We start from the raw sequence: 15,356 nt of genomic DNA, 5'->3' as shown, positions 1-15,356 counted from the left end.
CAGCAAGGATCTCATTCAGATTTGATGGAGAAATTAAAACCTTTACAGACAAGCAAAAGCTGAGAGAGTTCAGCACCACCAAACCAACTTTACAACAAATGCTAAAGGAACTTCTTTAGGCAAGAAACACAAGATAAGGAAAAGACGTACAATAACGAACCCAAAACAATTAAGAAAATGGGAATAGGAACATAAATACCGATAATTACCTTAAATGTAAATGGATTAAATGCTGCCACCAAAAGACACAGACTGGCTGAATGGATACAAAAACAAGACCCGTATATATGCTGTCTACATGAGACCCACTTCAGACCTAGGGACACATACAGACTGAAAGTGAGGGGATGGAAAAAGATATTCCATGCAAGTGGAAATCAGAAGAAACCTGGAGTAGCAATTCTCATATCAGACAAAATCGACTTTGAAGACTATTACAAGAGACAAAGAAGGCCACTACATAATGATCAAGGGATCAATCCAAGAAGAAGATATAACAATTGTAAATATTTTTGCACCCAACATAGGAGCACCTCAATACATAAGGCAAATACTAACAGCCATAAAAGGGGAAATCGACAGTAACACAATCATATTAGGGGACTTTTACACAACCTATACACATTCTATTAGTAATCTTATGCAATGGCATGGTTGTAAATATCATTTTAAGCTCAAAACTTCCAAATGTATGTTTCCATCCAAAAATCCAGTGATTGTCTAATGATCTACTTTGTAACCTATTCCTGGACATCTGGTAGACATAACACACTCAACATCTTCAAACTTCTCAGCTTTCATTTTAAAAATTTTTTTAAACTTTATTTATTTAGAGCAGTTTTAGGTTGACAGCAAAATTGACAGGAATGTACAGCAATTTCCCGTATATCCCATGCGCCCATATATGCATAACCTTCCCCATTATCAACACCCCCCACTAGAATGATATATTTGTTACAATTGATGAACCTAAAATTACACATTTTCACCCAATGACCATGGTTTTCATTAGGGTTCACGCTTGGTGTATATTTTATGTGTTTGGATAAATGTATAGTGGCATGTATCCATTGTTCTGAGCTGGTCTCAGTCTGTCAGTGAGGAATGTTGTGGTTGGACTGGCTCTTGTGGTTCTCATTGTGATTGCAAGATGCCCTTCAGCAATATCCAGGAAACTGAAAAAAATACAGGTTTATTATTATTTTAAAACAGTTTTTTTTACTACATTTATTTATTTATTGATATTATTTGGCTGTGCAGCATGTGGGATCTTAGTTCCCTGATCGGGGATCGAACCTGCACCCCCTGCAGTGTAAGCGTGGAGTCTTAACCAATTGACTCCCAGGGAAGTCCATATAGGTTTATTATTTACAAACCTGGAAATTACATACAACATCTGAATCCACATAGCAAGGTCGAGGTGAGAAAGAGAGTTCATGGGCCTGGGATTCTGCTTTTATTGTGGTCGAGAGTGGGGGTGTAGGGTTTCATGGGCTCACTCTTTATTGGGGAATTAAAAACATAAGAGTAGGAGTTTATAGCACAGTAAGAGAAAAAAACAAGTAGCCCAAATTGTCAGTTACTGAAATCAACCAACAGCTCCTAAAGCAAAGGAGCCCCAGTGGGAAAGGCAGCCTGGCTGTTTATCTAATCACTTGGCTGACAATGTTGTTTATTACAGATAGACATCTTTGAAGTGGATGCCTCTTTGATGCCTTGGCAAACAAAGTTTACTGTCAGGCACTTGCGTTACAAAAAATAAAATAAAACAACTGTCAGGGCTTACACTTGAATCCACTATTAGAGTTCCATTCAGATGAGTTTCACTGCCCTAGAAATTCTCCACCTTTTTATCCCTCCCTCTTGCCTAAGGCCTGGTAACCACTGATATTTTTACTGTCTCCATAGGTTTGCCTTGTCCAGAATGTCTGAGTTGAAATCATACAGTACGTAGCCTTTTCAGATTGGCTTCTTTGCCTTAGTAATATGCATTTAAGTTTCCTCCATGTCTTGTCGTGGCTTGATAGCTCATTTCTTTTTAGAGCTGAATAGTATTTCCTTGTCTGTAGGTACCACCGTTTATTTATCCATTCACCTCCTGGACATCTTGCTTGCTTCCAAGATGGAACATTGGCAGTTATGAATTAACTTGCTAAAACCATCCATGATGTGCAGGTTTTTGTGTGGACAAACGTTTTCAATTCCTTTGGGTAAATACCAAGGAACAAAATTTCTGGATTGTATGGTAAGTCTATGTTTAGTTTTTTAAGACACTGCGAGACTGTCTTGCAAAGTGGCTGTGCCACTTGCATTCCACCCAGCAATGAATGAGAGTTCATTCAAAAACACCAGCATTTGGTGTTTTCAGTGTGTGAGCTTTCTTTTAATTCTGCTCTGGTCACAGCTTTCCCATTTTCAGTCGATGCCAACCCCATCCTTCCAGTTGCTGAGACTAAAAATTCTAGGGATCATCCTTGACTCCTTCTTTTTCTCATAGCACAGAACCAGCCCCATAGGAAATCTGATTGGGTCCACTTTCAAAATATATCTTGAGTCTCACCACTTTTCATCACCATGTCTGCCCCCAGCCTGATTAGCACCATCCTCTAGCTGGATTTTTGCAGTGGTCATCTAACTGATTTTCTGTATCCTAAGCTTGTTTTTTTGCAGTCTATTCTCAACTCTCCAGCCAACATGACCCTTCAACACTATGAGTCAGGTAGTGTCCATCTTTGATTAAAATCCTGGAAAGACTCCTCCTTTTACTTAAAGAAAATTCAAAAGTTTTGCAAGACCCTGAGGCACTTCACAGGCCTTTAGCCCATGTTCCTCTCGACCGCCTTTTTTTTGAATTAAAAAAGGATATTTATTTAGGGCTTCCCTGCTGGTGCAGTGATTGAGAGTCCACCTGCTGATGCAGGGAACATGGGTTTGTGCCCGGTCCGGGAAGATCCCACATGCCGTGGAGTGGCTAGGCCCGTGAGCACGGCTGCTGAGCCTGAGCGTCCAGAGCCTGTGCTCTGCAACGGGAGAGGCCATAACAGTGAGAGGCCTGCGTACCGCAAAAAAAAAAGAAAAAAAATTATGTATTTAGGCTGCACTAGGTCTTACTTGCAGCATGTGGGATCTTTAGTTGTGGCACATGTGTGGGATCTAGTTCCCCAGCCAGGGATGGAACCCAGGCCCCCTGTATTGGTAGCGTGGAGTCTTACTCACTGGACCAACATGGAAGTCCCTCTGACCTCTTTTTTCTTTTTTCCTATAAATTTACTTATTTATTTTGGCAGCCTTCTCATTGTGGTAGCTTCTCTTGTTGCAGAACATGGGCTCTAGGCACGTGGGCTTCTGTAGTTGTGGCTCACAGGCTCTAGAGCGCAGGCTCAGTAGTTGTGGCACTCGGGCTTAGTTGCTCCATGGCATGCGGGATCTTCCTAGACCGGGGCTCAAACTTGTGTCCCCTTAATTGGCAGGATGATTCTTAACCACTGTGCCATCAGGGAAGTCCCTGACCTCCTTTTTAAAACTCCCTTCCTCACTCACCTAATTCCATGGGCATCAGCACCTAGCTTTGCTTAGGACATGACACTGGCTGATACAGTTCTTGGATATGCACAAAAATGCCACATGATTTAATTAATCATTTTTCAAGTCTTGCCTGAAGTATCCATGAGGTTTCTCATTACTACTCTATTTAATATTACACCGTCTCATTCCCTGCTCTTCCCCGAAATCCAGCTTTTTTCCCAAAAGGCACCTATCATCATACAGCATATCGTATAATTTACTTATTTTTTCATATTTGCATCTTTGCTTCTCTCTTCCATCTGTAAGTATTTTAAAAACAAGAAAATATGAGTTGACTCAAAGTGACATTTGAAGTGGTGTGTCCATTAGGTTTTATAGCTTTGGGGAATATCTGAGAGAACATTTCTAAACATTTCTTCGATCCTTGCAGTGTACACTACACGGAAACTGGGCGATGGCATCTTAAGAAGAGTGAAGCTCCGCCCCGTCCTCGGAGCCGCAAGGCCCCAGCGTCCCTTGCGGTTCCACGCGAGGGCGTCAACGAGTCGCTGCGGCCGATGGCTCAGCGGGAACTACATTACCCAGGAGCCCGTGCGCCGCGCAGCGGCGGCACTCTTAAGGGAATTTCCATACGTGCGGAAGTCTTCTGGGAGGGACTTCCGGTATCTTCGCGGCGGACATTTTGTTGGCTCTTGGTCGACCCATCAGAGCATAACATCGGGAGCTGTGGTTCGATTCAGAGGTGACGGAAAGTGAGAAGGCGCGAGAGGCTACCCTGTCCTCGATGCAGAGTGGCTCGGTGGTGGCAGCGCTCGCGAGAATTCCGCCGCCTGGCCGAGCGACGGCTATGCCCGGTTTCCGACCTGGGATCCCTCCCGAATCTATGTGGTCCAGACTGTGATGGCGGCGGCCTTGGGGACGGACCGGCTTAGGTGGGTGCTGCGTTTCCCGGATCTTGACGCGTCCCGCCCCCCACCTTCGAACCGTAGGACCCCGAGTGGTGCCTATTGAGGCTCTTCTGGTCCAGACTCCAGGGCGTTTGCAGATGGAGCCGCCATTTCTTTTTTTTCTTTTTCTTTTTGCGGTACGCGGGCCTCTCACTGTTGTGGCCTCTCCTGTTGCGGAGCACAGGCTTCGGACGCGCAGGCTCAGCGGCCATGGTTCACGGGCCTAGCCGCTCCGCGGCCTGTGGGATCTTCCCGGACCGGGGCACGAACCCGTGTCCCTTGCGTCGGCAGGCGGACTCTTAACCACTGCGTCACCAGGGAAGCCCAAGCCGCCATTTCTAATAGCCAGTGTGGTGAGACGTTTAAGAGTGGTACCCCGCCGAGCCACTAGCAGAAGCAAAGATTTGGGGTTGTCACTGAGTCGGGAACTTTCGGGAAACTGGGGTGTTCACATCTTAGGGAAGCAGAGAGTGTGAGTAGTAATGCCTGGAACGTCAGGGTGAGGCGAGTGCTTTCATTAGGAGGACGTTGGGAGCCGTGGAAGAACATGACGTGATCAGGGATTTTTAAAAGTATTCCCAAAGCTCAGGGGAAAACAAACTAGGGTGGGGTGGAGATGATGAGGATGGAGGCAGGGAGACCGGTGAGGAGGCCACAAACTCCAGGAACGTTGTGGTGGTGACTGTACCAGAACAGTGGCAGGGGAGGGATTGGGACTTGATAAATCATTAAATTCTGGAGAGATTTTAAAGATAGAACCAACAGAATTTTCTGGTGTGTTAGATACGGCTGTGAGTGAAAAAGGGATGTGAAGGACCACCCAAGTTTTGTTTTGTTTTTCCCTGAACATCTGAAAGAATGGAAATGGGTAAGTTGGACGAGGGAAGCACCTTTCAGGGGGAACAGGAGTTGGACTTAGGACATGGTAAATCCATAGTGTTTCACAGTATTGGCGTTACATAGGCATTTGGATATGCTGGTCTGGAGTTCTGCACAACAAGCTGGGCTGGAGACCTCTGAGGAGTGAGGTCTTATCAAAGCCTGGAGATGAGGTTTAGGGGGAGAATGTTAAGGTTGTTATTTTATGTGGTCCCTGAGGTGAATGAGTACTGGGAAAAGGGATGGACGTCCCTGAGATTTCCTCCAGAAAGGAGAGGTCCTGGAATATGAAAGGGTTATGGGTGGTGTCAGCAGGAGAGAGGGCTGTAGGGTATTAGGAACCTGACCTGAGATGGAGAGCAAGGTGTAAGGTGCTATAAATTTGTCACTCTGTGGACTCAGCATGCCCCTCTGTGGAGCCGAGGAAAAGTCAGCCAGGCTAGTGGAGCAGCCCCACCCCAATCCAGGGCACTGTTACATCAGTTCCCTGACTTATCAGGTGAGGAGAGATGATGAACACCTCTAATGAAGGGCCACCAGCATGCTCACCTTCAGAGGAATATATACCAGGTAGGCTGGTTTGGTGAAAGGATCTAGTGTATACCTGGCAAGTATACGTTAGCAGGCAGTTAAAAATTAAAAATGTTTAGGTATGATAAATTTATACCACTGCTTAAATAATTGAAAAACTTGTCTCTAAGTATGTGATTACAACGAAAAGTCTTAAATATCAAGTTTTATTAAAGACTTAAAAACAAACCCAAAACTTACAAGAACCTATTATGTACTTCATTCAAGCCAAAAACATTTGCAAAACTGTTAAGAATGTGGACGGTAAAAGTGAATTCAAAGGTACTTGATGCCTAACACATCTGATACAGACAGACCTGTTAGGTGGATACCACCATTATCCCTGCTTTGTACGTGAGAACACAGAGAAATCTTGGATCATGGTTACATAGCTGGTAGGAGGCAACACTAAGGTCTGAGTATCTTAAGTTAGACAATCTGAAATCATCCTCACCAAAGGGCAAGGTAGGGATGAGAGGAACAGTTGTCTTTGAGATCCCACTGTGGTAACCTGCCACTCCCAGCTCCCTCTTCCTGCCAGATTGCTGTGGTGGCAGAAGTGATTAAGATCCCTGGATAGGTGAGTGCAAAGTGTACAGGTCCTCAGTCAACCATGATCTTGGCAACCCATTATGGCAGATAATGGTGTCTTGGGAATCTTAACCTACCCTTCTGCCTGCCATTGGGTTTGGGGATCCTGGTGTCACCAGAGGCCTTGTGCCCTGCAAGCTATTCTGGAATTATATGGAAGGGTTTCCATTTTCAGCAAGTAATGGGAAGAAGTATGGAACAGTGCCCATGGGAACCAGCATATGCAAATACATCACTTGAGACTGAACTGGTGTTGTTCGGGGAACTTTAATTCTCCATTATGTCTAGTGATCAGAGAGCAGGGGACAGGTTTCAGCTCTCAAATGGCAGCCTGTGGAGCTGGGCTTCTGTTCTGAAAGTGGTGGGACCCATGGAAAGTTTGGACCAGAGAAGGGAGTGATCTTATTCTGGTCAGGGTTTCTCTGGCTGCACAGTGAAGAAAAGACTATGGGGGTAGTAAAGAGGACTGCTGATGATGGCTGGGCCAGAGTGGTGACTACAGGGGTAAGAGACAAGTGCTTGGATTCTGGTGGGGTTTGTTTGTTTGTTTTTATTTTTAAAGTAGGACCAACCAGATTTTCTGATGTGGAGTGTGAGAGAAAGATGGGAAAGGGTCAGAGATGACCCCACAGTTTTTTGCCTGAGAAGACATAAGGAAGAAGAAGTTCTCAATTGAAATAGTGAAGTTGGTGGTGAGAGTAACTTTCAGAGGTAATATCCAGGGTTAGGTTTTTATTTTTATTTTTTTTTATTTTTTGCGGTATGCGGGCCTCGCACTGTTGTGTCCTCCCCCGTTGAGGAGCACAGCCTCCAGACGTGCAGCCTCAGTGGCCATGGCTCATGGGCCCAGCCGCTCTGTGGCATGTGGGATCCTCCTGGACTGGTGCACGAACCCGTGTCCCCTGCATCGGCAGGCAGACTCTCAACCACTGCGCCACCAGGGAAGCCCCAGAGTTAGGTTTTGATCATGTTGAATCTGCAGTGGTCCAAAGACATCTGAGTTGACGTATCAAGTGGACAGGTGGACACATGGGTATGGAGTTCAGAGGAGCGATTCAAGTTGGAGACATCCACAAGGTAACAGCCAGTATGTGATTAGGGTAGAGCTGTGTATCAGATTTAGAGAGAGAACCTTTATGTCATGGTGGCAGTGCCTTTGGGGGTCTGGAAAGGAAGTGGGCACAGTGGAGTGGAAGTAAGAGTTACCTTAGAGGCAAGAAAAGGGAGGTTAGTGTCCATGGTGAGCAGGGAAAATAGGATCTGGCAGTTGATGAAAGGGAGAAAGTAGATATGAGATAATTCTGAAGTAAAGCAGTAATAGAGATGACATGAAAGACCAAAGCTGGTCCTTCTTCCCCTCTCCGTGTGCTTTTCAGGTTTTTGTGGTGACCTTTGGTGGGGACTGGGGAGTTTTAGTTGAGCTGGTAGGTTAGTTCAGAGCTAAATTGGATCAGCTGCAGAGTCACTATGCTTGGGGTAGAAGGCCAGTGGGTATGGGCTTTGAATGAGAGTTTAGTGGTAAGTGTTAAGCCTGTGACTGATGAGGGTATAGTATCCCCAGCATGCAGTAGCAAGGTGGAAAAGGTCTGGCTTTATCTCATAATCTGCATGTGCTTCTGAATTGCTGAAGTTTAATCAAGGAAGGAAGAAATTAAAAGCTGAGTTTGAAAATACCTATGGCAGTGGAGGCTGTTGACTGGTGATGGATGTAACCCTGGATGCATTAACCAAGCATTCTCTGAATGCCATGTGCAGGTTTACATCTGGGAGGTACCTACTTTGGGAACCTACTTAGATAACGAGGGAGGTGTGGTCTAAAGAGTGATGTGTCCATGGAGATGGAATCTGAATTCATGGCCTGGGGGCTCAGGTCCTGAGGGATTTAAGGGGAACGTGGAGGTCAAATTTGTGTATGAGAGGCATAATCTCTGGATCCCATGGGAGCTAGCTGGCTGAAGAAGGGTTGGTTCCTGCCTGCCAGGCCCAGACTATACAGTGTGTCTATCTGTCCACTTGCTTTTTGTTCTAGGCTGGGTGAAATGATTAATGGAAAATGAGGAAAGAGGTGGCATCAATTACACCAGGGCCTGCTGTATTGTTTTGCTTTGGGGGCCTGGGGAGGAATGTGAAATTGTGGTGGATACACTGGGAATCCTGGGGAGAGAGGCTGCCCTTGTGCTATTGTGCTGTTCATGTAGGATCATGTGACTTTTGAGGGTGTGTTTGTGCATTTTTCCTGGGAGAAATGGGGACCTCTTGATAAAGCTCAGAGACTCTCATATCACAATGCAGTGCCTTCTATGCTTTGCTCTTATGGTTTTCCGGGGTAAGGCCCTGCATATCCCAGTTTTCTGGGCTATGTTCTGCTCTTCCTGTTTTTCCCCTAGAAGTTGCAATTTCCTTCCTATATATCTGGACCGTGAGCACTCCCTCACATACATCCTCTGGGTGCCAGGTCTTGGCTGGGTATGCTCCCTATGCTTCCCGACTTCTGTTGCCCCAAAATTGCCAGGAAGGATTTGAAGGTCAAGAGTCTTATGGTCAGCCCAGTGGATACTATCCTGCCTGGCTTCTTCCTGGGTGGATGGCTCTGTCTACACTCATGATGCCTTTTTGCTCCAGATTATGTCCCCTTTCTTTGATTGACATTCCCTTGGGCCTATCTCTGTCATGAATTACAGTTATGGTCACTGATTGTGGGGCCCATAGGTTGTTCCTTTAAGGTTTTCATTTTGTATTTAATCTCTCCTGGGCGGGCTACCCTGGGTCATTGCTTTCCTCTTCACTTGCCCTGTCCTTCCTGTGTGACTTGTATCTTCTAGATCCTCTGTGGTTGCTGAACTGTAGCAGGGGAAAGATTAGTGCCTGATTGAGAGGTCCTGACTAGCCACAGCAAAAGAGACATGGACAGGCCCTGGTGAGTGGGAGCGTGGGCAGGATATAACTTCAAGGATGGATGCAAATAGCACCAAAAACCTGTCCTATGCCCACTGCTCTTTGGTGCCCAGGCTATAGGCCATACCTTATTTCTCTTTTCCTCCCAATTCTGGACTCTTTACATACTTTTCACTTCTATTCTGATCTGTGACCCAGGGCTGCCCACCCCACTCATCAGTGCTCTCTACTGCTACCTCTGTGGTGCTCTCGTCTGTTGGACAGTGTTAATGTGTCATGAAACATAAGCATGTACTTAAATAGTTTTTGAATACCAGTTACTCATTTTAAATCACATTTTCTGGGCCTGGACATAACATTTCTGGATAGTACTCACCTGTCACCAATAGTCAGTCAAGGCCCTTCTAAAAGTCATTTGCAAGGTGTGAGTTGGAGATCTTGCCTGCCTCTTCTCTCTCAGCTACACCCCATCCTGTGTCTTTGCTGTAAGACCCTCCCCATTCTGTGACCCACAGAGTCCAGTACTGCACAGCAGCTCTTTCTTTAACCTAATCCCAAAGCTGCTGTCCTGCCACCAACCCTGTGGACTCAATCCTGGGTATGCTAGATGCTAGATACACATTTGTGATGGGATTACCCACTCCTACTGAAGACAGCATGCTGTTCAGCAGCATTTTTCTGCTTTCAGGTTGTTGGCATGGAGTGGAGAATGAAGAGGAACCTTCTAAGCAGAGTGTTTCTGTAGCAGTGTCACACGTTCATACTTTCAAGGCAGATTCATCGACCCAGATGGCTCACCCCTGTGACTTATGTGGCCCAATCTTGAAAGATATTTTGCACCTGGATGAACACCAAGAAACACACCATGGACTGAAACCTTACACATGTGGGGCATGTGGGAGACAATTCTGGTTCAGTGTAAACTTTGACCAGCACCAGAAGCTGTACAATGTAGAGAAACTCTTAAGAGGAGACAAAGGCAAGACCTCATTTGTGAAGAAGTGTAGGGCCTGTGAAGAACCTCACCTGTCAGAGAAGCCCTTTGCATGTGAGGAGGAGCAGAAGAACTTCCAGACCAGTTTGGGCAGTCACCAGCAAAAGGCCACCCACAGTAAGAGGAAAACAAGGAGCACTGAGAGTGGGGAGGCCTATCATATTAGACAAATGCATTACAAGTGCAGTGAATGTGGGAAAGCTTTCAGTCGCAAAGATACACTTGTCCAGCACCAGAGAATCCATACTGGAGAAAAGCCTTATGAGTGCAATGAATGTGGGAAAGCGTTCAGCCGCAAAGCCACACTTGTCCAGCACCAGAGAATCCACACAGGAGAAAGGCCTTATGAGTGCAGTGAATGTGGAAAAGCCTTTAGCCGCAAGGACAACCTTACTCAGCACAAAAGAATTCACACTGGAGAAATGCCTTATAAGTGTGGCGAATGTGGCAAATACTTCAGCCATCACTCCAACCTAATTGTACACCAGAGAGTTCACAATGGAGCAAGGCCTTATAAGTGCCACGATTGTGGGAAAGTCTTCAGACACAAATCCACACTTGTTCAGCATGAGAGTATCCACACTGGAGAAAATCCTTATGTTTGCAGTGAATGTGGGAAATCCTTTGGCCACAAATATACCCTTATTAAACACCAGAGAATTCATACTGAGGCAAGGCCTTTTGAGTGCACTGAATGTGGGAAATTCTTTAGTCGAAGCTCTGACTTTATTGCACACCAGAGAGTTCACACAGGTGAAAGGCCTTTTGTGTGCAGCAAATGTGGGAAAGATTTCATCAGAACCTCCCACCTTGTTCGGCACCAAAAAGTTCACACTGGAGAAAGGCCATATGAATGCAATGAATGTGGGAAATCGTATAGCTTAAGCTCCCATCTCATTAGGCACCAGAAAGTTCACACTGCCGGAAGGCTGTAGGAGTGCTTCCAACACAACAGAACTCATGGCGAGGAGCTCTGTGTCTGCCTTTAGAGAGGGAGACATCAATCATGTGTCAAACCACATATATCTGGACATTAATACTGTGGTGTATTTTATGAATGCCAGGTGCAGGGGAAGCTTTCAGAAGCTATGTTGCCCTTTCAGACCTGCTCAGGTTCGTTGCCAAATTTGTTAGTGCCTGTGGCTGAAACCATCTCAACTCAACCAGCTTACCCTAATATTTTTAGGGGAGGCAGAACTTCATGCTCCCTTCAATCCCTGGAGGAAATTATAAGAAATCTGAATTAAATGGTGGTCCTCATTTGTTTCCCTCTGACCGGAAAAGGTATGGACATGATCCACCTTTAGCCAAGATGATCTAAGCTGTGCTCTGGTAGCAGAAAAGGTTTACTTTATTCATGGACATTGTTGGTCTCATGTGATACTTGTGATTAATTTTTCCAGCCTCCAAGTCACCCAGGCTGGATAACTACTTGACTCATGTTGCGCTGGTTTGTGTGGTAATAAATACCTTATTATTTAAGCCACCTTTAATCTCTGAGGTTCTTTTTAGTGTCTGGAGTGGTTTAGAAACCGTTAGACTCTGCCAAACTGAAGAGGTAAACTGTTTGTGGTGGGCTCCCTACTGTGTGCCTCAAATAGAACAGGTTGACAGAGAACAGTTCTCAGTCCAATCTTGGTGTTAATTTCCATTGCTGACAAAAGCTTGGGTGAGAATTCAGGGCTTTGTGGGCCTGATTTTGTCTAGATTTCAGTTATTCGAGGGTCCAGACATCACCTTGAGAAGGGTGGTATTGTTAACAACCTACAACATGTTTGGGAGCAGCATGGCTTCAGTGTCTTGTTTTCACCATATATGCCACATTCCCTGGCACTGTTGAGGGGCAGCTGTTCCTTAGGACCTGCCAAGTGCCATATGCCCTGAATCTGGTACAGGAGTCAATGGCTGTAAGACTTACTGTGTCCAGGAAGGAAACAAAATTGATGCAGAAACACTGGGTGTGAATAATTGAGATTGGAGAGACTGCTGCAAACGAGAATGGGTGTGTCCATGCTAAAAACACATCCATAAACATTCAAGTCACTATCGCTGGATGAGATCATGTATGGAGATTGTCATGCTCTCTGGGGCTGTCTCATTCTTATGACCAGGGTCAGTGGCAGAGCAAAGAATGTAGTTTTCCTCAATTTCTGTGCCTCCTTGGGCTCTTCAGCTGATGCTGCATGGGCAGGAACCCTGGGAATGAGAATAGAACTGTAGTCAACATGCAGTATACTGCACACACTGTACAGTTTGGTAAGCCTTAATATATGTATACACATTTGAAATCGTCTAATCATGATATTAGATATATCCATCACCCTTTCTCAGTGCCTTTCCTAATACTTTACCTACCACCCCTAAGCAACCATTGATTGACTTTCAGTATAGATAAATTTGCCTTTTCTAGAATTTTAAGTGGAACCTTAAAAGTTTACTTCTGTCTGCTGTCTTGCAACATGATTATTTTGAGAATCATCTATAGCTCATTCTCTTTATTGCTGAGTAATGTTCTATATGGATATACCACACCATATCAATATATCTTAAATGATATTTGGAGTCCCCCCCCCCCACAGATTCTAAATATAAAAATAAAGCTGCTGCAAATATTCATGTGCAAGTCTTTTTATGGACATTTAGCTGAGGACATTTCTAAAAAGTGTTGAAAGTTGTGGCCTCATTTCTTCTTACTGATTATAGTAAAATGTGATAGGGAAAAGTAAATATAGGGAAGACGTGAAAAACAGAAAAGACCCAAGGCTTGATGATTTGGGAAATTCTCAGCAAATTTTTTTTAAGACCTTTTTTTTTTTTTAAATTTATTTTTGGCTGCCTTGGGTCTTCATTGCTGCATGCGGGCTTTCTCTAGTTCAAGTGAGTGGGGGGCTACTCTTCATTGCAGTGTGCAGTCTTCTTACTGCGATGGCTTCTCTTGTTGTGGAGCATGGGCTCTAGGTGCGTGGGCTTCAGTATTTGTGGCACGTGGTCTCAAGTTGTGGCTCATGTGCTCTAAGCCCATGCACCACAACTACTGAGCCTGAGCTCTAGAGCCTGCAAACCACAACTGCTGAGTCCAGGTGCCACAACTACTGAAGCCTGTGCACCTAGAGCCTGTGCTCCACAAGAGAATCCAGGACAATGAGAAGCCCACACACTGCAATGAAGAGTAGACCCCACTCACTCCAACTAGAGAAAGCCCATGCACAGCAACGAAGACCCAATGCAGCCATCCATAGATAGATAAACAAATAAATAAATAAACCGTGCCCTTTGATTTAAAAAAAAAATAAAAAATTTAAAAACCAAAGTAGGCAAAAGGAAAGAAAGGATAAAGAGCAGAAATTAATAAAATAGGAAACAGAAAAATCAGCGAACTCCAAAACTGTCCTTCAGATCAAGAGAATTGATAGATCTCTAGGTAGATTGATCAGAAAAAAAAAAAAAATTACCAATACAAAGAATGAAAGGTGGGATGGCACTAAAGACATTAAAAGGATTATATGTGATATTTATTTATTTTGTTGCACCAGGTCTTAGTTGTGGCAGGCAGGCTCCTTAGTTGCAGCATGCAGACTCTTAGTTGTGACATACATGTGGGATCTAGTTCCCTGACCAGGGATCAAACCCAGGCCCCCTACCTTGGGGGCATGGAGTCTTAACCACTGTGCCACCAGGGAAGTCCCTATATGTGATATTTTAAACAATTTCCAACAACTCTACAAAAACCAGAAATTGAGAAAAAAATTTCTTGAAATACTCCAACTACTCAGGTTCACTGAAGAAGAAATGAGTAATCTGAAATGCCCTCTATTATAGATATTGAATTGGTAGTTTAAAAATTTCCTACTATGATTTCATGCCAAAATGACTAATGACTTCTAGACATTTAAGGAAGAAATAATTCCAATTCCACTCAAATTATTATTTTTTTTTCAGATGGAAGTCTTCTCAGCTAGTTTTGTGAGATTATCTTTAACTTGATACCAAAATCAGGCAGTACTGTTAATAGCAAACTGCAGACCAACACCCACATGTACATAGATGAAAAACATCCTTAACAAAATATTAGGAAATTCAAAACCCTGTCATAATTTGAGATAGAAATGATCATCTTTCAGGTGATTAAAGATGCAATTTACTGTGAAAACATGGTAATACAATACCTGCATGTACCAAAACAGCTTCACGTGGGAAAAGCACAAGGGATAGAACTTCCTGGAGAAAATGACCAATCTGGATCTGACCCTGTGCTTGATCAGATCTCCTTTGATTTGAACCACTGATGCTCTGTTTTTTTCTTTTACAAACTGCATTGTAAATACTGTCTTTTCTATAAACAATAGTCTGCCTACTCCTTGGCCAAATATGCTCCTTGCTTCTTTCATGTCTCTTACTTTTGTGTGACAGTTTTTCAAGAGACTTTTCTGTACTCCCTGTTTTCCTATCCTGAACTCTTATTTCATTTCTGTGGGATCTCACCCTGTCTTATGACTGATATACCATCTAACAGTTCTCAAATGGATGTATTCAGCCAAGTTACTTCTCCCAAATTTCAGATTTGTACCTAACTCCTACTGGACATTATCCTTAGATGTCTGGCAGGTACCTGAGACTGAATAGGTTCATAACCAAGCTCCTTCTTTTATTTTTCCAAATCTTGACTTTATTTATTTATTTATTTATTTTGCGGTACGTGGGTGTCTTACTCTTGTGGCCTCTCCCATTGCAGAGCACAGGCTCTGGACGTGCAAGCTCAGCGGCGATGGCTCATGGGCCTAGCCGCTCTGCGGCATGAGGGATCTTCTCATACCAGGGCACAAACCCATGTCCCCTGCATCGGCAGGTGGACTCTCAACCACTGTGCCACCAGGGAAGCCCTTGACTTTATTTTTTAATATAGAAAATGCACTTTTGGAAGCCAACACTAATTTTCCCCCTAACATAATTCTTTA

The 15,356-nt window shown here is 44.3% G+C and overlaps 1 protein-coding gene across 1 annotated transcript in view; it reads left to right on the top strand.

The window, feature by feature from the left end:
• LOC132416936 (zinc finger protein 551-like) overlaps positions 1–11,732 on the top strand; it is a 41,781-nt gene extending 30,049 nt beyond the window's left edge. Inside the window, exons 6-8 of the mRNA XM_060000574.1 lie at positions 3,956–4,158; positions 4,316–4,510; positions 10,096–11,732. Coding sequence (XP_059856557.1) covers positions 3,956–4,158; positions 4,316–4,510; positions 10,096–11,336 — 1,639 coding nt within the window. The 3' untranslated portion in view covers positions 11,337–11,732. The remainder of the gene's footprint in view (positions 1–3,955; positions 4,159–4,315; positions 4,511–10,095) is intronic.
• The last annotated feature ends 3,624 nt before the right edge of the window (positions 11,733–15,356 follow it).

This window comes from Delphinus delphis, chromosome 20 (assembly GCF_949987515.2).
Source record: "Delphinus delphis chromosome 20, mDelDel1.2, whole genome shotgun sequence".
Taxonomy (NCBI): domain Eukaryota; kingdom Metazoa; phylum Chordata; class Mammalia; order Artiodactyla; family Delphinidae; genus Delphinus; species Delphinus delphis.
This window is presented reverse-complemented; position numbering and strand designations above follow the sequence as displayed.